Source organism: Paramisgurnus dabryanus, chromosome 10 (genome assembly GCF_030506205.2).
Source record: "Paramisgurnus dabryanus chromosome 10, PD_genome_1.1, whole genome shotgun sequence".
NCBI classification, from domain to species: domain Eukaryota; kingdom Metazoa; phylum Chordata; class Actinopteri; order Cypriniformes; family Cobitidae; genus Paramisgurnus; species Paramisgurnus dabryanus.
In genome coordinates, this window is record NC_133346.1 from 28,262,477 (window position 1) to 28,288,461 (window position 25,985).

The following is a 25,985-nucleotide window of genomic DNA, read 5'->3' on the forward strand; positions in this document are numbered from 1 at the left end:
AAGGATTGGAACTTACCGTTTTATAATTACCTATATAAAATCGAATTGAGTAAATATGGAGGTTTTTATCAGATTAGTCAATTAATCTGAAAAAATAATTGCCTGATTAATCAATTATGAAAATAATCATTAGATGCAGCCCTAGTCAAAACGCAACCACCGATGCAGAAGACCCTAGCAACTGTTTAGCAACCACACACCACTGATACTAGGGATGCACCGATACCGATACTGGTATCGGGTATCGGCCTCGATACCACATTTTCTAAAGTACTCGTTAAAAGTCCCCCGATACCTGGAATCGATACCACGATTGACGTCTGAGAAATGTCTATGTTTGAGCGGCGTGTAAGGGGTTAATGCCTCTTGTGTTGTCCAAAGAGGCAGAGTTTACATCAAACTGGAAAACTAGTCCTTTGATTTTTTGTTAAATTATATGGCTAAAGCTGTTACATGTAAATTTAAATCATGTTTTTTTATTAAGTACTCGGTATCGGCAAGTACTGAAATGCAAGTACTCGTACTCGTACTCGTATTCCAAAAAAGTGGTATCGGTCCATCCCTAACTGATACAGTTTTACAAATCCATTTAAAACTGTTTTTCTGTTAATAGGTTTCAGGAAAGTGGCTGGTCAGACCCAAATGACTGCTCCAAAACCAGACAGCCATTTGTCCTCTCCAATCCTTACAATTTTTCACTGGATATTCGCCTACCAGGGGTGATTCCAACAGAGGTAAGTGCAAAACCGCCTAGTACTTGAGTATCATGTCTAAAAACAACCATTCTTAACATATATTATTTAAGTTTTTTGTGGAATTATATTTGATAGTCACACAGATGTTTCGAGTTTTCATTTTTGGTGTGAGAGACCCGAGTTCGAATCCACTGTGACACACCGTTGTGTCCCTGAGCAAGACACTTAACCCCTAGTTGCTCCAGAGGCATGCGACCTCTGAAATATATAGCAATTGTAAGTCGCTTTGGATAAAAGCGTCAGCTAAATGAATAAGTAAGTAATTTTTCATGTCTGTGTACTGATGTGAGGTTCCCGTTGGGCTGAAATCTGGATTGTGTCTTCTCACTATTGATCTGTTGTAATGGATAAGCACTGTACTCGTTGTTGCACATATAAGCTTAATGGTCAGATGGTTGACTCTAGCTATGACGTTAGTGTCTAAGACATTGAACCTTGTCATTTTGAAGAGAGAGAACTTGTCCAGTCTAATCTAGCTGTTTATAGCAATAACAAAGAAAAGCCAAGAGTCTGTTGAAAACTGACGTCCCTGTCGCTCCTACCATGTGTGGTGTTTGTTTGTATGGAGAGGTTTCTATTCTTGTTCTCAGCTCAGATCTATGAGTCATAGCCGTGTGATTCATCTCTGCTGGAGGGAATGCTGATGCATAGACACCTTACTGAGGAACTAGATCATTGATCAAACTATGTGCCTTTAATGTGCTTGGAAAATCACATTAAAGGAAAACAAACAAATTGAAAATTCTGCTGTTATTGATTTATCCTTATGTCGTATGCAGCCGTTTGCACTAGGGCTGAGTAATGTGATAAATTTGTCGATTTGATTCGAGACTTATTTATATGGTTTCGATTTGATGAGCTTTACATTCAAATATTGGTTTTGGAGACATGGAAACAATATAAATTAGGGCTGCATGATTCTGCAAAAAAAAAATGAATTACTATCTTTTAGTTATTAAATGGAAATCATAAATTCTCCACGTTTCTGAATGCCAACTGAAAACAAAGTAACAGAGAATTTAATTTACTAAAGACAAAATATGAATTGCTGCAATCTCTTAAAAATGTTTAATTGGTTTGAATTATTTTTTTTAATCTGAAAGATTCAAAGACTCTCACTAATAAATATGTTTTATTACTGGATGAAAGAAGGTGTTTGCCCTTGTAAACATTAGTATATGTAATTGTAAATTTTAATCTATAATCCCAGTACTTCTATGAGTATTAAAAGATTTTCAATATACAATGCAGAAAGAAATAATGATACTATTTGGTTGAAAAGAGCTGTTTGAAACCTATTAATCAGGGTTTCCCAAACGTTTTTCAATTCAGGCCTCATTTAGACAAATAAAATCTTAAGACCCACACATTTTTTAAATGGAAGTATAAGAAGAAAAAAACAATAAATCCCTTTTAGTAGAATAAATTGTATTTTCCTTTTATTTTCCTTAAAGGGATAGTTTGGTCAAAAATGATATTAAACCCATGATTTACTCACCCCCAAACTGTCCGAAATGCATATGTCCATCGTTTTTCAGATGAACACATTTTCAGGTATTTTAGAAAATGTTTAGATCTTTCAGTTAATCAAATGTAAAGTTAAGGGGTCCACGTACTTCAAGTCCAAAAAATGTGCATCCATCCTTCACAAAAGAAATCCAAACGCTCCACGTTGATAAACAAAGGCCTTCTGAGGCTAATCCGCGCTGTTTTGTTGTAGAAATATCCACATTTAAAACTTTATAAACGAAAATAACTAGCTTCTGCACTGTAAGCCCATACAGGTTGATTGAACCTAAAACATTTATGGAAACTCGTTGCCCTAAAAAAGTTAATTTTGCCTGGTTGAAATAACAATTAATTTTAAGTTTAATGTACTTAATGTTTTAATTTCTTCCAATATTCCTGCACTCTTAACCCAGATTCGATAACATTATGTGTTAGGAAACCCATTGCATATAAATTTAGTTTTTATTACTTTATATAACATTTGATGTTATAAATGGTTTTATAACAAAAATCAATGACTGACTTTAAGTCAGTCATTGAATAAACGTGATTCTCCACAGAAACACACAAAAATTGTGTTTTGTCATACATTGTCAGTACTGTGGAGAGAAATACAATATAATGTTCTGAACAGGGTTCATGTAAGGAAACACTGATCACCTGAACGGTGACTTCACAAAATTATAATTTACAACAAAACAACATCAATAATATAAGAGCTTGAACCTATATGACATTTTATTAACAAATATTTGAGTAAAGAAAGTTCTTATCAGTTTTTAATTTGTGAAAAAGCAGAAAATAATCAAAATATTCAGGCGCAAAGGATTATGGGTATTCCTCACAACATGAACTAATAATTTTAAGTTCATTTTACTTGAATGTTTTAGTTTAATAGATTTTGTAAGGTTAACAGTTAAATCAACAAATCAATTTAAGCTTTGACTTCAAAACAGAAAATATTAATGATTTTTCCTTGATTGTTTGAGTAAAGACAATTTCTGGGTTAACAGTGTGGTATCCACGATTGCATGCCGCTTGTGCATCCATGAAAGCTAAGCACAATGATCGTGAGCTTTATCCATGCTTTTGCCTCCTTGCAAGCCAAGCATGTAACCCCATTATTTAGTTTGTATTTTCTTGGGAAATACAATAATTTATTGTAAGTCATAAAGTTTTGGGTGTTAATAAACCCATGTCGGTACTGCTTGATATGTCACATAAACCTTCCAGATATGGCCTGGACATCTCTTTATCCCACATGACCAGACTTGTGCACAATTAAGAATTTCATGAATTTGAATTTAAATCGACTCCGCCCTACAGGAAGTTGAATTTGATTTGGAATTAGAATGACAGGAAGTGGAATTAAATTCATTGCAATTCAAAGAAATTCTACAGTCACACAACCGAAAGAATCTCAATACATTCAGTGTTCAGAAAGTTACTTTGGAAATGTAATTGCTTACTGTTATAAGTTACCTATTAAAACTGTGGTTTGGATTACTTTATTTGGATTACTTTATCAATGCAAAGCAAATAAATTTCCCCCACAATGTTCAGGGCTCAAAATTAACTTTTTTATTTGGTAGCACTGGTGCTCCCAACTTTAAAGAGTTAGGAGCACCAGCAAAAATTTAGGCGCACTCATCCAAAAATTATAAAGCACCACAACTACAATGTATAAGTTAAAAGATTTATTTTATTAAAAATTAAACGCCACAACTGGGCTTTACACATCCTATGGCCAGGATTTGAATTTGGTCTTTTTTGCTGCATAGATTCCTAAAATAATACCCAAATGCTGTTTAGATAATATAGCAGCAATAATAATTTAACAATTACAGGTAGCATAATTATGATTAAAATAGAAAATCTAGCAAACATGTAAAACACTGATTAATTGTGACATTACAAAAGTGACCCTAATATAGAAGGCTAATATATATTGGTATTGATAACTGCATTACCAGGATGCTATTACTTTACTACTAAACGTGACATTTTTTCCTCTGATCCATATGTGTTATATTTTGTGGTATTTTTTGTAAAATGCCGCCTTCAAATATCGAGCCTTGCCTTCAAATTCTGCAACATTAAACAGGATCTAGACCCTGAATTGGGATGCACCCATTGAGTTTGCACTGTTCTGGTCTAAATATTTTTCCTGCAACACTAAAGATACTCTCAACCGGTGCAGAGGAAGCTGGTTGTCACGGTTTTGTGTTTCCTTTTTAGTTTCAGTCATTGTTTAATTAGTTACAACTGTGATCTGTTCATTACTGTTGATTTCTTTCACCTGTTTTCCCCATTATAAATTGCCCTTGTATTTTCCTGTCCTTGTCGGCCTTTGTGTTGGCTGAGTGTTGTTCCTGTGTGTATTCATCATCGGCGTCTGTTTAATAAAACCTCCAGTGCTTTTGTAATGTCATGTCTTCATCTTCCATTGTGTTAGTGAGAATCATTACACTGGTATGGCAAGGTATTTACATACGGGTGGGCTAGGGCAGGAAAACGGCTTTGGTTTCTTTCTCCAATACACCAAAGGATTAGTATCCTCTGTAATGGCGCTTTTCCATTGCATAGTACACCAAAGTTTGGTTTAGTTTGGGTCGGGTCAGCTTACTTTTGGGAGCTTTTCCATTGGGTGCAGTACGTAGTACCCGATACTTTTTTTCGTACCACCTCGGTTGGGGTTCCAAGCGACCCGAGCTGATACCAAACGTGACGTGAAAACACTGTAGATCAGTGATTGGTCTGAGAGAATCGTCACTATGCGTCATAGCTTTACCTTGTAGTGCTAGCTTGCGCTGTCTCGAGCAAACATGTTGTCATCTGTGCTCAAACTCTATTTTAACCACGAAAAACATCCACAGGTTGAAAATCAGGGACACCATAACAGTTTTTTCCAAACTTGCAGTCTGTGGCATAACATTCGCGACAAGCACGTCAACATTATATATGCTTAAATGCAACTTCAATAAGGCTCAGCGGAGCGCCGTCGACTGACGATGCCACGGGTGTTTGAACAGAAACTGTCATATGACACAGAGGTAGTGATAAACGTGATGTGCAAACATCTATTTGTGGTGGCCAATTTTTATTTTGTGGTAGAGTGAGAAATAAATGAATGTATGGGAATGAACAACGCTCTCATTGTATGATGTCATAGGCAGCAGTGCAAATAACGACACGCCTATAATCCCTCCCACTGCGAAGTGATACTAAACTCGATGGAAAAGCTAACCACGCCAAAGTGAGGTGAGCTGACCCGACCCAAACTAAACTAAACTGTGGGGTACTATGCAATAGAAAAGCGCCATAAGACAAGTGATACTCAAGTACACGGGGACCTCATGTGGGGCTGTTTCAGCTGGCATGGCAGATGATTGACTTTCCATGTAGGTTTTGGGCGTTTCTTTGGTTGAGCACGGACATTCTTGGTTGCATTTCCTTTTGAGGAGGCAGACTCAACTTTTGCAGTGAGAAGTTTTTTGACCTGCTCTTCACCAATACACAAGTCCAACTTAAACCTTGGGTCAAGCGTGGCAGCCACCTGGAAGCATTCCATGTGTTCAAATTTAGTTAAATGGCTCTCAAGTGAGGGTTGTAGAGTTGAAACAAACTTTTTATTACTGGTCATATTCATGTTTTTGATAGCATGCTTTAAGCCACGAGAGATGACGAAGCTGGAGGTTACTATTTTCTCAGCCTGGCATCTGTCTGTAGCCTCCTCAAAGGGTTCCAATACCTCCCAAAGCTCCTGGGTTATTTTCAGCTCATATGATGTCAGCTGGATTGGGCAATGGAGCTCAGCAAGTACATCACTTGGAACATTGAGAACAACAGACCTTAGCATCTTTTACTGGCTATTCCAGCGAGTGACATTTGCAGGCTGAAGTTTTTGCCCTCCCGTTAGGGCAGGGATGGGCAACTTCAGTCCTGGAGGGCCGGTGTTCTGCAGAGTTTAGCTCCAACCATAATTAAACACACATGAAGCAGCCAATTAAAGTCTTACTAGGCATACTAGAAACTTTTAGGCAGGTGTGCTGAGGCAAGTTGGAGCTAAACAGTCAACATCTAAACTTTATTGTACATTGATAAAAGTATCATCATCTTCAGATGACTGTGTGCTTGTCAATATGAAGTCTGTCAAGCTTGTTCACTAATCAGCTCTTACTTTTTGATTGAGACCTAACCTTCGTGCTAAAACGTAAACATGCCCAAATTATATTTGTGAAGTTTGCTCGATTTACCTTTTAATGGCTTGGGATTGGTGAACATCTTTATTTCAGATTGCACTGAAACTGTGTACAAGGACTTAATATAATTGGGAGTTTTTTGTTGTTTCTGGATACAGTGTACTTACTAAAATCTCTCTCCAGTTTGGTCTCCATTCAAATGAATTTCCCAACACCCTTGACAGTTCCCTTCAGCAAACATGTGACTTATTGAAATGTGTTTCTAGTTTTGTTTTTGGTTCTGTATGCAACATTAATGTCCTTCAGCCTGTCAAAATGATGAACTACAGTACATTGTTGTGCTTGTTTTTAGAGATGTTAACAGATGTTTAATTTGGAGATAAAAGTATGTGGCCTGTTGTACAAAACTTTTAACCCCTGAAGCACCAGATCTAAGGGCAAAAAAAGTTAATATACAGCCCTGACTTAATAAGGATAAAAATCCTTGGAAACACCTTGGTTTCAGCACTTTTCAGCACGCTTAAACACCTAATAAAGACATGTGTGACGTTTTGTAAATTATGTGAATGAAAGTTTCCACAAAACTGTTACATTAAACCCCAGACTGTCTCTTTTTTTTTACAAAATGCTATGTTTAGTGCTCGATAAAACATATCTGACAGAAACTCTTTAATGTGTGTATTGTTTTTTTCTGACAGTCTGACAGCTACATCTGTATGGCTGTTCCTGTCCCAACATTACATCAGGCTTACATAGGTGAGTAGAGTATAAAATTGTTTTTTATACCAAGGTCTTTATAAATACTCAGTAATGAAGTGAATGCAGCACTTTTACACATCTAATCTTCATCTTAGTTTCCTGGTTAATGTTCATGAGAGATTGCAGTCGTCAGTGGTAACCTCTCACGGTTAGACTCGCAGGCCTTTGTTTGCTTATGCAGGGGTTTATACAATTCATCCAGTCACTGATATTGAGACGTGGCCTTCTCATGGTTCATGGACATACTGTTTGTCAAGCTCAAACAAAGTCAGATTTACTGTCCAAACTCCCACAGTCCTCTGTAGAATGAAAAATATCACTCAGGGGCACATCTGGTACTCACAAACATAACCATGGGTGCTCCAGAAGGGGAACAATATTCCAGAAATGATAAGTGGATACTGATAGAAAAATCCATATCCAGAAACTCGCAATTTTATTAAAGTAAAAGCCTTTATTGTTAAGACAGGGCTAAGTAAGATCACCAACGCGTTTCAGCCCAAACAGGGCTTTGTCAGGGTGCTTGACTCTAGAGAGTAAGAATTAGTTAAATAGAGACACCTGTGAACATTTGTCCCACAGTCCAATCTCAACAGTCACATAAAAAAGTGCATATTGGTCAGTTGCCTTCCCTTGCAAATAGCGCACTAACAGAGTCTGCTAGCCGTTTGCATTCACACAAACTTGAAGACATCTCGCTGAGCGAGATTGTATTTTATATTTTTCATAGTTTGTGACGTGCACACTACTGCAAGTTGCACTTTACCACTGCGATAATGGTGTTGTGGTCATGACAACCGTTACCGCCCTACATAAGTGTACCTTTTAAATGCAACTGAGCTACAGCTTTTGGTTAAAAATATGTTTGATTCCTGTGAATACACTCTTAAAACGAATGTGTTAAAATAACACATCTTGTGTCTAGTTAAGGACAACACATCTAGTGTGTTGTCCTTAACCCTCATATTATATTCCGGATCAATTTGACCCGTTTTGATTTTTAAGCTGTCAGATAAACCAGTTAACCTATGATTTTATTCTTGAAATTTTGACTTTTTATAATTTATGGCCATGATCATGCATGTTTGGACATGCTGATATGTTTTGGAGTGTACCAAAATAATTTTGTAACGATTTTGAGGTTCGCGGGTCAATTTGACCCGCATTTTGTTTTGCTCCAAAGCAACTGCATAGACCTAAATTAAATATATATTTTTAGTGTTTGTTGCTATATTGGTGTTTTACAATCCTGAAATGGGGGTAAAAATGCTTCTCCTCACTCTTTTGGTACTAAAAAAGACTTTTACAGACACAGATGGTAAAAGTGAGCTATAATTTCTATTTGCAATGTATATGAAATACTACTTAAGTTATCGTTTTCTTCCAGACATTTTGTCCCTTTTTCTCATTTAGGGCCATGAACATGCATGCAAAGTAAGGATACACTGATGTGTTTTGAAGTGGGGGTTTTTTTCAGCACAAATAATGATTTTTGTTACGATTTTGATGTTTGATGTTTTGTTTGTTCCAAGGCAACTGCATATACACAAATTAAATACATTTATTGCTTATATGTTGGTGTTTTACTACCCTTGAAAGGGAAAAGTGAGCTTTTCCCCACTATTTTCAGTACTGATAAAGACTTCTTCCGACAAAGAAAAGTAAAAGTGAACTATCATTTCTATTTTCAATGTATATGAAATACTATTTAAAGCAGATTCATTCAGACCCACAGAAAATCCAGAGGTGAATACAGGTGATGCCAGTTGTGCCCCACAAAACATAACCAGTCAGACAGTGGCCGTGGGTGGGGCTTTGTTAGTGTGACATCACATTAACAAGAGAATCAAAACAGCATGTCTAATGAGGATTTAATTGGGATTAAAAACAGACTGGGTGGATTATTTCATTGCAGGGTTGTTTGTTGTTGTGTTCACACACTTCCAACAACATACATTTATGTCCAACATATTTTGCATAATATGTGTCATTTAAAGTAAACAGTATTGATTAATTGTTAAGATCCTTGAGCTGTAATATGTGCAGTTTATTAGAAAGACAGAATGTTAAATTAGTTAAAACTTTATTACATTGCATAGGCAGGCACTAGTCTGAGTTACATTATGTCTGACCTGCTCCTGGCAATCAAACATCCCATTGTTTATTTATAGCTATAACAGAGAGAGAGAGAGAGAGAGAGAGAGAGAGAGAGAGAGAGGCTATTCCTTACGTCATCATTTCTATTATGGGCAGTATATTGATTTTACTGGTGTTTTATGCCACAGCCTTTTTACTGAGATTTCATGCAAATATTCATGATTGTTTTAAATGGCTAGTTTTGTTTTGCATTTGATATTAAATTGTAAAGTTTTTAAAAGTTGTTACTGCTGATTCATCAAGATTTATTGATTCACTTATTCATTATAACTGAAGATGCTTCATTCAATTCCTAACCAAATGTCTATTTTTTCTATTCAGTGGACTTTGTGCCACATGCCAGTATGAACACTGCCCATCACATGCTGTTATATGGCTGCAAAACCCCTTATAACACCAAAGGGTACTGGTAAGTCACATTTGATGTTAAAATACTTCCTGCTATTCAACTATTATTAATGCACTGTTCTGCTGTTTATTTGAGCATCTCGACAAGCCCAACATAGCATGAAATTCTTGACAGATGTGCTTTGAAAATCCTTATTTTTGTAGTTTTGGACAGATCTCTCTGTGTTAAATGACATAATCGGGTCAACTAGAGTTAGCTTTTAAAACTTAGTTTGATGTCTGTCATATCACAGATGGAAGGGTAAAAGTAATATGTGCATTTTTTCTTTTAACATACTGTACTTTTCCTATCCTTTTTTAATATCTAGAGACAATTATAAGTAAACCATTGCTGGTTGTATGAAGTGTAAACACTGTGGCACTTTCATAACACTGATGTTTGAGTTCTCTTTCAAGATCTGGCTTAAACAACAGTGGCTCAGGACTCAGGTCTAAATGAGAGATGGGCGGGTTAACCATTATATTAAAAAAATATTTTGACAATATTTTTCAATCTGCCATTTTCATTCTAACAAAAACAAAACAAATTCTATTGGTTTCATTACAAATACCATTATGTACTGTTAACTGTTTACCATTAAATCCAGTAAAATTCAATTGTTATGCCTTACGTCAATAGGTCCAATGAAATTATCCAGTTTTCGACAACATTACCAGTATCAAGACCCAAAGAAACCATTATAGTTCTTACTGAAATTAATGCAATTCCCAGTGCAACCATTAAATCCATTAGAACTTCTGTGATGGTTCTGTTGTTTTTAGTATGGTTAAACAAATACAAATAAACACAATGGATACGTACAGTATTGAGAGCATGTGTTTTTAGATGGCAGTGGAGAGCGCAGGTGTGACTAACCTGTGACACTGCTGCACAAAACAACGCTAAAATCCCCTTAAAACAAAAGAGACACTTTAATAAACCTGCCTGTTACTATGGCAACCATTCATGCATCTGTACTGAATGGGTGAAGATGGATGGGAGGGGCTTTCTCATTCATTATTCAGCTTTCATCGGCAGCATATTGATAAGATGCAGAATTACAATAATCTTAATAAATGTAATGCCTCAGATCAGGTCAACACTAAATAAAACGTATTTTTCCTAAAAATGTTCACTGTGTAAATTTAAATCACAGTGTCATCAGTTGTATTCCCCCGCCTTTTTATTTGGCACTTCTCAGGTCTTATTAATAATGCATCATCCCGTCTCTCCGGTGCAGATGCTGTAAGACTTTTGTAGTGTTAGAGATGTGAGGCTTCTGATGCTCCGGGGATCAGCAGGGTGTGAAAGTAGGCCAATCCAAACCTTAGCAAATCCACTCAAATGAGTTAAATCTGCCATGGGTTTGTTATCTGTAGCCTCTTTGAAGTAGAATGATGCATTACGCCATGACTGAACAATAAGATTATTTTATTTCTGCTGGGCCAGTGCTTTCCAATTATATTTTACTTGGCAGATGCTAAGATGTGTGAAAAACAACCAATATAAATTTAGATTAGCAAAAACCTGAGGCTGGATTTAAAAACATTCTTTAAAAACATTGAAGATTTATTCATTCAAATTTAAGAAAATGTATAAATATTTTATAATCATGAAAAATGTCTTAAGAAAATGTGTTTCTTTTCTTTTAAAGCATGATTGATGTTTGTTGCAGTGGAAATTCAATTGTGATTCATTTTTATTCCATTTCATGTAAAATTATTTAAGGAGAGACAAAATAATTGTACTAAAAATATATACATTTTATTAAAGTCTGATTTTCTGCATGTGCATAATTTTTCTGATAACCAAAATATTAACATTAACATTTAACATTTATGCATTTGGCAGACACTTTTATCCAAAGTGACTTACATATACAGGGTATTTTTATCAGTTTTTTGTGTTCCCTGGGTTTGAAACCATGACCTATTGTGTTGCTATTGCAATTCTCTACCACTGAGATACACAGGAACCATTTATAATATAACAAATACCATATAAAAGGCTATTAAAGTGCTCTCAACACTTATGATAATGCAGCTTATATTGGGTTTTGTAGCATTGATACACACAAGCAATAAAGATCATTGAAATGAATGCAAGGATTCCACTTTAGCTCTCTCGTTGCTGTGATATGTTTGCTTTCAGTGTATTGGGAAGGTCAAAGCTTATGTGTACATAAACACATTAGTGTTTCTAATGTCTGCTGTGTATTAAATCACTCAGGGATTGTGGGAGAGAGCAGGGGACGTGTCGGGATCAGCCCAAGATCATGTACGCCTGGGCCAGAAACGCCCCGCCAACCAAACTACCCAAAGGTGCTTTATCTCTACTTTTTTCTTTATGTAGATAAGAAAACGTTTCACATTTAGACTCTCTTTTATGTAGTCAATAATTGTATCAGTTAAAACTCATCTTTGAGCATCATAATAGCATATAAAAGTTTTGGTAGCACTTTCTGTACAGATCAGTAACTGGGTAATGTTATGGTAACATATACATAATTTCATTGTAATATTATTTTTAAAACACATATTACAACTAATTACTGTGCAATATTCAAGGGGGTCGCACACCGGACGCGTAGCTCAGCGCCGCTCAACGCCGTGCAGCGCCGCGCCGTTCTAAAAAAAATCAAACACATTGTTTTCTATGAGGCGCCTGTCCGCGGCGTCAAGCTTTGACTCAGAAAATTGCACAAATCCCTGTCGCGCCAAACAGCGCCACTCACATAGTTTAACATCATATTTGTCCCAAATCATTAACGATTAACGTATATTTTGCATTTTGAAGTAGACGCTATCTGACTAAGCTTGCGCTATTTATTGTGGACTTCCTGTTACAGATACCTTTGAGTTGTCCTAGACGCAACTCGACGCAGCGCTGTGCAGTTTCAGGACTATAACAATTTACATTGTGTAAAAGTATAATAAAATGGTAATTGTAGTAAATATGTGAAATGATAAATGTTTAGGATTTACTTATTGTGAAGTAATATTTCTGTAAGAAAGTTTATAAAAGTTCTGCAGTCCATCTTCTGATGTTAAGGGGGCGTGCACACCAAAGCTTTTACGCTCATGGCCGTCGCATGTTTTCAATTGTTTCCAATGGATGCACAGCAATTTTTTAAACAGCCAGCAGCTGGCGGATTTTTTTCCGCGCTAAAAGCCGGTGCTCAAAGAGATTCAACTTTGGCTGAAAAGCTCCGCTTGTCAATGTCAGTTCTCAAATGGCCGTCCAATCACAGTGGAGGAGGGGCGGGACAAGTATCACAACAACCAACCGTCTCACAGCTCAAGTATCACAGCTACCAAAGTGCTCAGCTGAAGACATCTGGCGCTTAGCTGAAAAACAGCTGGCATTCGGCGTTCTCCAGGCGTTTTCAGCCGCGTAAAAAAGTTTGGTGTGTCCCATCTCTAACTGATGTGAGCATCACAGAAGCAGAGCTGAAGCAGCTGTGCTGCTGTCATTTCAGCGCTGCATCCATACATAATATCTATGAGTCAAACTAGTGATCCATGCATTCTGTGTTGATGTGATTGGTTACATGTTTGTGACGTTAGAAACACAGGCGATTTTAAACCGCAGGAATGAGACAGTCTCCAATTGTATGGAGAAAATACCCAGCAATGGTGTTGAATGATACATTTGCTCATGGCTTGTCTTAAAGCGTGTTAAAACACCAAATAGACATAAAAACAACAACAAAACCAGATTTTCTCCACGGGGGGACTTTAATTTGTATGAGTTTAATCTGTGAGTCTTCATCTTCTGTCTCATTCTCTGTGTAACACTCATCTTTCTTTTTTTTTTGTTTCAGATGTTGGATTTCAAGTTGGAGCAGATTCCAGAATTACCTACTTTGTGCTGCAAATTCACTATGGTGATGTCAATAATTTTAGAGGTAAACACTGATGTGTTACAAACTATTTTTACAGAATTTTTTTTTGCTAAATTCCTCCATAGTAGTTGTGCCTAACAGACTTCCTTTAATTAATAACAAGTTCTTCCTTTTTATGTTTTTTGGGACACATTCCTGTATGTATTTTTAATACTTCACTTAATCGCTTTACCATTTTGAGACAAAACAGTTAAACACATATCTCCTTCACCTGCTACGTGAGCTTTTTATGCCTTTTTCGTATTGTTGATTTTTCCAAGTCTCGTGTAGATAATATGACATTGTGTTTACCTTTGTTAACTAGCACTGACAGTATGTTTACTTCATATACCCAGAGGTGAACTTTTGGTTCTCATGTTTGTGGTTCCTTGTCTTTAGTTTGTTTACTGGGCAGACAAATAAATTATGGCTTTAATTTCTTTGAAGCTTTAAATGAAATGCCTCCGTGAGGACATACAAAACATTGCCTTTGCTGTAAAGCTGCTTTGAATGAATATGCATTTGGGGGAAAGCGCTACAAAAATTTTATTAAATCTCATAAACAAAGAAATAGTAAGATCACTCTCTGTTTTGATTTCTTTATGTCTGCAAAGAAGCGATATACAGTTTTGTATTATCTTGCCTGATTTGTTTGTCTTGTTTTTATTGTAGATCATCATAAAGACTGCTCAGGACTTACTTTAAGAATGACTTCCAAACCGTAAGTTATTCCCACCAGATCTGACACATCTTTATGCACATCAAGGCATTCTTCTAATCAAATCTTTGGGAAAACGAAAGATTTTTTTTCTGTCTAGATAATTGTCTATATATTTTTTTTATACTGATCTGCTTTTTGTTGTACATAAATGTATAAGTTAGTTTTGGTGGATGTATAAGTGGATTTATTCAGAGGGGCAATTTTAATTTTACAGTATATGATTGGAAAAGTGTTGTAGCATACAGGATTGTAGTCCATTCATTAGTAATATATTATTGCAAAATACATGGTTTGCAAAAGTTAGCCAAAACTCAAGACATTTCCTGTAGGTCAGCTGGTACAGCATTGATCTGGTAACCTAAATGTGAATTAAGTGAACAATCTTTAATTGAGATGTATGTTGTATTTTATCTGCAGACAGCCCTTTATTGCTGGCATGTATCTAATGATGTCTGTGGACACTGTTATTCCTCCAGGAAAGAAAGGTACATCTAACAACATCATAACAAAACCTGCTATTCAGCATCAGTTTTATTCTCTGCATCCCCGTGAAACTTTTTCTGTGACAAATACATAACATTTGTCATTTTGGTAAACAATTGAAACTAGGCAATATCGTTCTCCTTCCCTATAGTACATTTTTACACTAAGGATCATAATGTATGTACACCTGTCACATCAGTAGGGTTCGGACCGTTCATTCTTACCATTCTAACCAATCTGTGTTGCCTTTTCTAATAATGTTTATAGTCAACTGACAGAAGAGTGCCACAGGGATGACATATTTTTGTAGGCCAACCCAGAACCTTCGCGTTGGCCTACAAAAGTATGGGAACCAGTTTCCCGCTGTCTTTCGGTTGGCCTATATTTGAGCATTTATTATTAAAGAGATTATTGTAGTTTATGCATGATTTCTTCTGCTTTTTTGTGTCTGTTCTGACTGAGTGGGCCAGCCTTCAATCTAAGAGGGCAAGTGCCACCCTGGCCCATATGTAGCCTTGCATAAACAGTGTGCTCAGTTGGGTTCAGATCAGCTGAAGGACTTGAACAGTCAGAAATGTTCCAGTATGTGCTACTGCTGTCAACAGTTACATCTTCAATGAAGATCAGAGTTTAAGATAAGCTTTTATCAGAGCCTCATCTGTACTTTTGGTAAATCCTGTTTTTCTCTGCTAACCAATGGTTTATATCTTGTGGTGTAGTCTAGTCTCTGTATTTTTGTTTATGAACACTTGTGTGGGCAGTAATCATTGACATCTACACTTGTCTCCAGAAGAGTTTTACTGATCGGTCTGATTCTTCTTTATTATGATGAAAATTATTCTGTCATCAGTTGTCAAGGGTTTCTACCAGTTCTCCCATTTTGTGATTTTCAAGTGTCTTTCTTGTTTGAATGTTCATAAAACAGTTAGATTTAGTCCTTTATTTTGATTGGTAAATAGCTTTGTTTTATTTACAACAAACGCTGTACCCAGTGATTCTGTATGTCACCGCACAGAACCCTTAGCAATGTAAACATATGTGAAACGTTCTGTTACTTTTCACAGATGCTCAGGGACTATTTTATCCAGCGGAAGGACAACTTTTATATATTTTATGTGCTTTCATATTTTTATTGTGTGGTGACCGTTTATAAAAACAATAAAGTACTCAGGGCTAGCGCTGTATCGTCAATAATTCACTGCTAAAGGATTTAAATATACTTGAATATTCACTATACTGCACAGCCCCAAGTACCTTATTGATTACTTATTTAACCCTACTTCCTTATTTATTACAGTTATTAGCAAACAATGTTTGGATTTTATACAATATTTACATTGGTAGTACATGCGAATAAACAATGTCATGTTTTTGGTGTGTTCGCAGTTACTAATGCAGACATTGCCTGTGAATATTCATCATTCCCAATGTATCCATTTGCCTTCAGGACACACACACATACTCTCGGTAAGATATTGCATTTATGTCATTGTGATGTAGTTTATGAAAATATTATTGATGTAGCCATTCTTTATGTCATTATATAGACATGATAATACTAGTGTTGTTATAAAAAAGTGTGGCCTCCAAGTTCCAACTGTACATATGTTTTCATTGATCATTGTATAAATATTAGGGCGTAGTAATTTTTATGTTTTGATTATTAGGGGGGCTATCTCTTTCCAGAAACTATTCCCCTGGTTTTCTTCCAAACACAAAAAGAAAAAAAACCTGCTTACTTTACAATGGCAGTGAACAGCAACCATAATTTAATGCACTTTGTGTACTATATTGAATGTTATCTAAATGTATATAATGAGATTTTGATTAAGGTTTTAAAGTAAGCATAAAGCAGTATGTGCTGTTCACTATATGAAAAAAAAGGATATCAAATAATTTTTGTCTTAGTTTTCTTTGAACAACTTCAGTTTGTTTATCTCACGTGTTTTGTGCTTCAGGTAAGGTTGTTAGTGGGTACCGGGTTCGAAATGGACAGTGGACACAGATTGGACGACAATCTCCACAGCTGCCACAGGTATACATTTTAAATAGAAATACGCTGATAAAAATACCAATAGTTACCAATAGTTTTGCTTCTTACACCTTGTTTCAAGTTATGTTTGAAAGCCTAATGTGCAGAATGTAACTGTAAACTGGATTTCTATTGTCATTCTGACCCAATTCACAGTAATTAGACATAGTTCTAATGCCTTTTATTGACCTCTTTTAATTGCCAGAATATAATCTGCCATGATCATTGCCTTTTTTTTAAACAATAATCCAATACCCAATAGTAGAGAAAATTGATACCGGTAAATTATAGGCCGATATGCATGTGCATACCTAATTTTAAATGCATTTTCTTTGGACAGAAGAATGTTTGGTAAAGTGAGAGGGATTAGTATGGAGTCAAATAGTTCAATAGTTCACCTAAAGGTCTTTGTCAGTATTATTTATTCCAGAATAAAAAGGAAAGTAAAACAGAACCATGAAAACATCATTCTCTTCTCCTTTTCATTTAAAAAAATCTGTTTAGGGCCCCTAAAATGTGTTTTTAATGATTTACAATAATCTGCTTGCACACATTGTGTGTGGGTCTGTAAATATAAGTGCTGATATTTAAGTTTTTGCATCTCTACAGATGATAGGAATTACACTATATTTATTTGTTTTCAGGCTTTTTATCCTGCATCCAATGCAATTGATGTTCAAGATGGAGATACGCTTGCCGCCCGTTGTGTTTTCACAGGCGAAGGTCGAACCACAGACACACAAATTGGGTAAGTTTATATTGTTGATGATAATATATTTGCTACTGTACTTAATCATTTCAGTGTTTAATAATGCAGCCTAATATTTCTGTGTTTATTTGTGATACCAGTATTTCAGTGCATGTGTGTATCTAAGATTTCACTTTTTTGTTTTTTTGTTCTCCATGAAGATTTACTGAGGCAGTAAGTGTGTTGAAGTGATAATGCTAGTGTGTGCATGCTGTTGACTTTTCCAGCATCTCTGATTGCATGATGTTGGATTTTCATTTTCAAATTCATGTCAGGAAAGTGTGTACTTTAGATTTGATCTCTGATGTGATGTTTGGCAAGTTTGGTTAAACATACAGCATAGGCCTGCCCTTCACTTCTCTGTGTTTCTTCGCATTTGACAAATGACTGTGTGTGGGTGTGTAAGTGCAATTCCTTCATCATTCCTGTTTCCATGGTGATAGGGAAAGTACATAATATAGTATGCACTGACGCATCTTCCAGAAAGCGACCACCCCCGCATAGACACACAGGCTGACTCCCGTCCACTAGATATGGATGTGATCATTATAATGGTTGCCATGGAAACAAAGCCAGAGACAAAAGAAAAACTTCACAGTTCATGGCTTTAAATGAAAGCCCTTCTGGTTTTCAAGCTCGGAGCGGGATGATGTCTCTGCGTTACATAAGTTTGTCACCTGGTGTGAAGCTGAAATGTAATGTCTCAGAGGTGGTAGGTGATTTTAGGGAAAAGACTTTAACCTTACAAATTGTGGAGAGAGTACATGGGGTATCTTGAGACAGTTTTTGATAATAAGTTAAGGTATATGCAAAATGTGTGATTTAATTTTTAAATGTGTGAGTGTGTTTAATGTTTGTGTGTTTGTTTTTGTGTGCACGACTATTCCTGATCACACAGTTTATTGAACAGATATAACTCCGCCCCAATATGACTACCGATTATTTATTCACCTCCATTTCATCAAAGATCTCATGTCTTTTTTTCAGTCGAACACAGTCAGAGATATATTAACCTATTTAATCCTAAAACCTATGTTATTCTAGGATAAATACCCTTAACTCCTATGGGTTTTCAGAAAAAATACTAAGAATTGTCAACATCTACCAAAAACTTAATATCTAAGCCTCTGTAGCACTTAGAAACATGAAATAAAAGTAACTGGCGGTAGATGTAATGTTTCGGCGTGCAGCATCAGTCACAAATGGGTTTAATAATATCCTTTATAATGCAATTGGGTGATTCTCACGAAATCCAGGTTTAGAAGGTGTCCATCATCAGAATTTTTAAAAAGCCCTTGAAGCCAATTTTTGCACATATAAGATTTCTTCTTATGAGCTGACATTATTTTTAGATGATTTAGAAAATATTTCCTATAGAATTATTTAATTCTAAATCATTATCAAAAATTATCATTACCGCAATATGAAATTACATTAAATATATGCATTTACAAACTCATGTTTCATGTTTTCTCATGTTGTCAAAGTACTATGACAAACTAAATTTGAACTTTTATCTGGAGAGGAAAAAATAAGAACTGTTTACCTGGTAGCCATCTTGAGTTTCACAGTCAGTTATGTCCTTTCTAACAAATTTTTTGAAATGTTAGTTCCTTGAGGGCTTAAACAATGATTGAAAATTGTTGCGGAGGATGAAAAAAATTGGTCTTGGACACATTTATATTCCTTATTATGTTCTCTACATTTACCAATGATCACCAAATACCACATGTTTCTTTACTGTACATGTTTATAGTATAACATGCACTGAAGCTTTTTTAATTATAAGAATTTCCATGTCAGAGAACCCAAATCCTGGACACGTTGCGGTAAACAAAATAGTTTTTTATGTCATTTGAAATCAAGTTCAAAATAGTACATGATGAAATGTTTATAACTGTATGCTTATTATTTTGATAGCATTTACTTTTATTATCAAAATGTTTTGTGACACCTCGCAAGTCTAATTTCACGAGAATCACCCAATTGACTGGGGTTCAATGTTTCAAAGCTCTAATCTATCCATCATAAAAGTAATCCAGTGGGTTAATAAATGTCTTCAAAATCAAAATTATAGGATTGTGAGATAAAAGAATCATTCATTTTTATAGCTTTTTATCGATAGTTTTAATAGTTAGTGATAATGTAATGCAATCTTATGTAAATCAGCTTATTGGTTCACATATGTTTCATGACTAGTTGTCATATTCGTCATATCAAAACACATAGTTGTGAGACATGCAACATCCAATACAATTTCACGTTATTATGCCATGATTAAATTTAAAATATTGATACCCCAAAATTTTTATCCTCGTTCATTGCCATTATAAAGCAAGGAAGAGCCAGGATTTAATTTAAACGAAGCCTGTAGTCCCATCACGTCTCCTAAAGCCTTTTGAGCTGAGGGAAGACTGGTGTGGTGGGGAATCAAGAACAGAAAAGCAAAACAAAACCCAACTAATGGAGCCAGACAAATAGATTAAAGTGTTAGCAAGCAGGACACAGACATGTAAATGGAGCTAGATAGATGCACAGGTGAACCAAATGGGTTTAATGAGAAAACTAAAGAGGTCACGTCACAGAAGAGAAGGTACACATCACCTTAGAGTTAGAGTTTGTATGTCTATGTACCACCTAAAGCTGGTAGTCTGTTTGTTGTCTGATAATTTGTTGTTTTTCCAGTGTAATTGTGTGTAGGTTGTTTGTTCACACCTTCTGTGTTTATTCTCTTATAGCGGCACATCTAGTGATGAGATGTGTAACTTTTACATCATGTACTACATGGACAACAAGCATGCCAAGCCTTACATGGACTGCATGGAGCACGGTGAAAGTGAGTTGTTCCAGAACATTCCCCCTGAAGCCAACGTTCCCATTCCAGTCAGTCCAGACCTAATGATGTCCATGATGCACCATCCAGATATTCATGAAGGTACCATCCAAAAACACACACATTGTCTGATATGACCAAATTCTGTACTTGACCATGTAAGAAGTACTGTATATCATTTGAAATATGTGTGTGTTATTTTTGTTTAAAGTTCAATTAAATGTTAAACCAAACAGTAAAACAATTGAACAGATGGTTTGATTGGATGAGACACATTGAAGCAGAGGTGGAAAGTAACGAATTACATTTACTCACGTTACTGTAATTGAGTAGTTTTTTTGTGAACTTTTACTTTTTTGAGTAGTTTTTAAAATCTGTACTTTTACTTTTACTTAAGTATGTTTTGTTTAAAGTATTGTACTTCGCTACATTTTAAATCATATCCGTTACTGAGTAAAAATATATTTTAAAAAAAGCAAGGTGAAAAGACGTGCAACTGATGATTGATGGGCGGGGACGTGCAAAAAGAACCATGGAGACGGACGAGACAGGCGCGCGCTAATGCAGACCCACCTCAGTTCTAATCTTATGAAAGAAACCCATGGTCATATTTAAGGGACCACTTTCCACTGACGCGAAGCAAGTGTTTCATTCCTATGAAAGGTAGGATTCATGCCCTTGAGTACGGAATTGCCGAGCGTGTTTTTACCGCTCATTTGCACGACGCGTTTTTAATACATGCGCATTATCTTCCGAGGTCTAGCAGCTTCGCGTCAAGTCAAACACAACTTAAGAACGTCCTCATTAGACATTGCAGAGAGAGAGAGAGAGTGAAAGTGAAAGAAGATAAAAGGTCTGACATCAGGTACCCAGGTCAGGGAAGCTAGAAAACAATAAACGTGTCAAAAGTATATAGCCACGGCACTCATCTCATCATATGCTCATTTAAACTAGATATATAGTTTAATAAAATAATGTATGGTACCAGTAATACATCAACTTACAACCTTACTATAGTGATTGTATTTACTAGCTGCTGACCACCTTCAAAAGTGCATAACTCACATGTAAAATCATTAAATAATTCCATAAATGTTTCTTAGTTTAAAAAAGCTTTTTATTTTATTAACTTTTTGTTATTGCACTTTAATTGTAAAGATGTTCCTACAATTAAAAACTAGTTTGAGATTTATATTCCCTTGTCGTTTTTGAATTATACTAGAATCCTCCACCTCTCCCCACTGTAAAAAAAAGTAACTTTTACTCTGAGTAAATTTAGAATGACTTACTTTTTACTTTTACTTGAGTAGATTTTTAGACCAGTAACTTTACTTTTACTTAAAGGGCGTGTTGCAGGTTAACCACCACTGTCGATTAATGGGTACATAAATCACTCAAGATATGTGTATAATTTTTAAAATGTCTCAAAAATGTTCTTAAAGAACACTTTTTTTTACGTTTTTGGTATTAACGGTTTTTTTACGCAATTCTGCGATGACGTCACGTTGGGTAGAAGTGGAGAAAACCTCAGCCAGAGCTATAGAGATAGATGAGACATTTATTGCTGTTTAATACTTACGTATATAATTTGGAAATCATATATACATCGTAGGAAATATATAATGTGTTATACTGCAAAGTTACCATGCTAATTATTATTTATGATATATGTGGAGATAAATAAAACTTCACAAATCTGCTGATTTGATCCATTCATGTCCTGACCACCAGGCTAGAGATTTTTAAACATCCTTAATCCACACTTACTAGTCTATCAAATAATATCTCAAATATATTGTTTTGAGAAATAAAAGGATGCTTTGTTATATTGTTTATGCGATTATAACGAATCACACGATCATTTTATACGCAGCAGTCAGCAGCTGCAGCACACTCGGATCCGACCGCATACATACTGTAATAAACAGGCGTTCGGCGGCTTTTTACATCACGCCAGACTATGCCATTTGAGGAGGAACCGCTCATTGATCACCGTATTTTTATAAATCCTGTACATGTTTGGACCTGCCGAACAGGTTGAGCACTTTCATATACTTTGTTGAGCAGAGAGGCTGCACAGTTTGACCAGCGGGCTGCGGGAACCGGCGCACATCACGCCGCCGCCAGACGGTGTTAACTCGAAATGTATAACTATTATCAGATCGACCCACCGGGAAAGTCCCGACTCTCTCGATTGCCATTCCGCTACTGGCTGTAAGAAAGTGAGTGCGTTTGGGTCGCTGGTCCCCGCAAACAGATGTGACGTGCCTCACTCACCTTCCTGGATTAGAGACATGCTGCCAAAACCGTTTGTGCTGAAGATCGCATAAAGTTACACCCATTTCAGGCAGGATCATGGACCCCCTCAAGCCAGCATGCACGAGTATGTTAATTGTTTGTTTACTTTCTACACGAAGATATGCTAACGTTATGCTATCTGGCTGTCTGTCTGCCTATCTCTCTTGTCTGTCTGTCTGTCTGTCTGTCTGTCTATCTATCTATCTATCTATCTATCTATCTATCTATCTATCTATCTATCTATCTATCTATCTATCTATCTATCTATCTATAATCTGCGCTATCAGAACTGTACTTTACTCGTCTTTCTATAGTCATTCTCAATGCTCTCAATGCGGCTTTGGTAAATTCTCTCCCCAGCGTGACGTCATACAGTGCGTTGTGGGGGAAAGGAGAATCATTGCAAACCGCTGCACTTTTTCATACTTTTTCGGGTTTTGTGATACCCAACAACATAAAATACAATGGATAACAGTTTAAATGTTTATTATCAACAAGCAAATTGCACAAATTTGTTGAAAAATTTTACCTGCAAATCGCCCTTTAAGTAAAATATTTTTAAAGTAACTTTACTTTTACTTGAGTACAACATTTTATTACGTTTTCCACCTCTGCATTGAAGTCACAAAAAAATAGCTGATGCACATTTGACAGCACATCAAATTAATTATATATTAGTGTGGCAACCGTGATCAACTCATCTCAGTGATACATCTGCTACTCTCTTACCGTTCGTATCTCATAACGTTTTATTGTCACAGATGCTGTGAAAGATTTGGAACTGCAGCAGCCCAAGAGAGAAGAAGATAAGGTTTTGGATCAGGGTATGATGAGTTTTAAAATTATTTTAAATCACAGACATAATCGAGAGTGAAAGAGAGATGCATCATCACTGTCGAAATGTAATTGAATCCCTTATTGAATAGAAACTATCTGGATCAACATCTGTTTCTGTAGAAAAACAAATTTGTATTTGGTGATTTACCGACATCTTGTGTCAGCACAAACATCTTTTTTTTGCTATAAAAAAACTACTGTCAGGATTTACTAAAGACGCACAGTAAAGAAATTGCACTGAAATGACCTTATTGCATATCAATTTGTAGAAGTTTCCCTTGAGATGCAAAATTTATAGAGGAGATTATGTAAATGAATCAGTAAGGTTTGCGCTTGCCAATTTACTGGTATTTGTGTCATTATTTAATGCCTAAAATAAGCATATCTTTAACCTTACGCTTGTTTGCACTGCTCTTTATTCATTGTGTTGGTCATTATGGATGAAAGAGTTTTGCACCTAATTCTTTTTCATGCAACTTTTTCAGTAAATCACCAGCAGGAATTTCTACTCCTACAGTATAAGCATTTTTTTGTAATTGCGCTCTCATGCTTATTTGCCTTGTTTAGTAAAACTGGCCTTGATGTCTAGTACCAACTATAACTCTACAGATTATCTGACTTTAAAATGCCAAATGTACTGCAGCAATGATGGGGAGTTGCTAACTAAAATGACAATACTTGTTGTATTGTAGTTTGTGCGTTTGACAGTTCTTACACCAATCCTTACGAAAAACAATAATGGTGTGCATCTTGAGACAAAACAATGGCAGCGATATAAGTTGATATAATATGTCAGTATAAGGTGTTTTAACAATAAGGCAGCTCAAACATGCATTTTAGTCTGGGACTAGGATAAGACCTGTCCAGGGAACCTCCTCATGAGTTTAAGTGGTTTATAACATGCATTTAAAATGCAGCACTTGAAAAACATAATCATTATACATATTCTTTATTATCATGAAAATACCGTAAAGCAGGGAAGCATCAAGTCATGTCCGAATCCAGTGTTAGGTTAACTTCCTGTCTCTTGTGATACCTTCATGTCCTGTCCCACAATTCTGTTCATTTGCGTGCACGGGGAATGTGATTGGTCGAGCCTGGTCAAGTTCGAAAAAATAAAATGGCAGCCAAGGAAGCACAAATTAACACCTTTTAATTGCATTTCTACCGACAAAGTATTGTAGTTTTCAGATATATAATTAGTTATATCAAAGGCACTCTCTGTTTTTATTTCAAACACGCTGCCTATAAAGTTTGTCCGAAAGAGTTTCTCTCAGCTGCCTTCATGCCTCCGAAGTCATTGCCTCATGAGGCAGCGAGGCAACAAGTCTTAGCTTTCGGACGCAGCCATAATTCATTAAGAAGCAAAGCAAGCAAATCACACGATTTATCGATACACCCCTTTAAACTTTACTATTTTAACATGTTGTATAAGGATTTTATGTTTAATAGTAACCCTGAAATGACAAGAAAGATTTAAAAATGTGGAAAATAACTGGGCTGATACACGTTAAAAAGGCATCTTTTATGTTTCATCTATTACGTTTTGGATGTGCATACCTATATATTTTGAATTAAAGGTGCTCTAAGCGAATTCACGCGTTTTAGGCCATAAAATATTTTTTGTTTTATACAGTAAACTTCTCACTATCTGCTAGCTGCCTGTCCTCTGAACACACTGTACAAAAACGCGGTCTCTGTAGACAGCCCAGGCTTCGCAAACTACATCAAAATCAAAGTGGTCAAACCTACCACCACGAAACATAAAAAAGTTTTCCAGCCAATAAATGACAAGAAGGATTTGGGAGTGTGGGTTGGGCGCGTTCATGACTCGTTCAGAAAGCATGGAAGGGAGGGGGAGAAGTTAGCTACACTCTGTTTTTTTTAAAACACTTCGAACGTCAACAAGAAGTGACATCACACCAGTGTTGGGAACGTTACTTAAAAAAAGTAATTAGTTATAGTTACTCACTACTTGTTCCAAAAAGTAACTGAGTTAGTAACTGAATTACTCTATAATAAAAGTAACTCGTTACCAGGGAAAGTAACTATTTGCGTTACGGTTAAAAAAAAGTTGCTATATGTCAAAGAATTTGTATTTTTTTAGCAGTTTTCACATGTCAGTTGAAATGAGTAGAACAGACAGGTGTTCATACATAACTTTCCATATTTATTGCACGTCAACAGACAGCAAGAGTTTTATCCTACACTTCAAGTATTATCTTTGTAAGAAAAGTAAACAGTTACACCATATAAAGTGCATTTAACTTCAGCAAACTAAATTAAATAAAACTCTCTCAACCTGAGACAACTGGTCAAGTACCTGTACTTCCAAGTGTTTTGTTCACAAAAAGTTAACTTTTAAACAACAAAAAGTGTG

General features: G+C 35.9%; 1 protein-coding gene across 5 annotated transcripts in view; it reads left to right on the forward strand.

Moving 5' to 3' along the window:
• Window positions 1-25,985, forward strand: part of pam (peptidylglycine alpha-amidating monooxygenase) — a 63,443-nt gene that overhangs the window by 16,526 nt on the left and 20,932 nt on the right. For 4 of the 5 annotated variants that reach the window (XM_065240566.2, XM_065240565.1, XM_065240568.1 and 1 more), the window contains 12 exons: window positions 614-734; window positions 7,165-7,222; window positions 9,704-9,791; window positions 12,000-12,091; window positions 13,594-13,677; window positions 14,326-14,374; window positions 14,792-14,859; window positions 16,244-16,324; window positions 16,816-16,892; window positions 17,534-17,637; window positions 20,376-20,572; window positions 23,530-23,592. In XM_065240566.2, the coding sequence (XP_065096638.1) occupies window positions 614-734; window positions 7,165-7,222; window positions 9,704-9,791; window positions 12,000-12,091; window positions 13,594-13,677; window positions 14,326-14,374; window positions 14,792-14,859; window positions 16,244-16,324; window positions 16,816-16,892; window positions 17,534-17,637; window positions 20,376-20,572; window positions 23,530-23,592 (1,082 nt within the window). The remainder of the gene's footprint in view (window positions 1-613; window positions 735-7,164; window positions 7,223-9,703; window positions 9,792-11,999; window positions 12,092-13,593; window positions 13,678-14,325; window positions 14,375-14,791; window positions 14,860-16,243; window positions 16,325-16,815; window positions 16,893-17,533; window positions 17,638-20,375; window positions 20,573-23,529; window positions 23,593-25,985) is intronic. The other variant, XM_073816084.1, reaches the window with a different exon arrangement.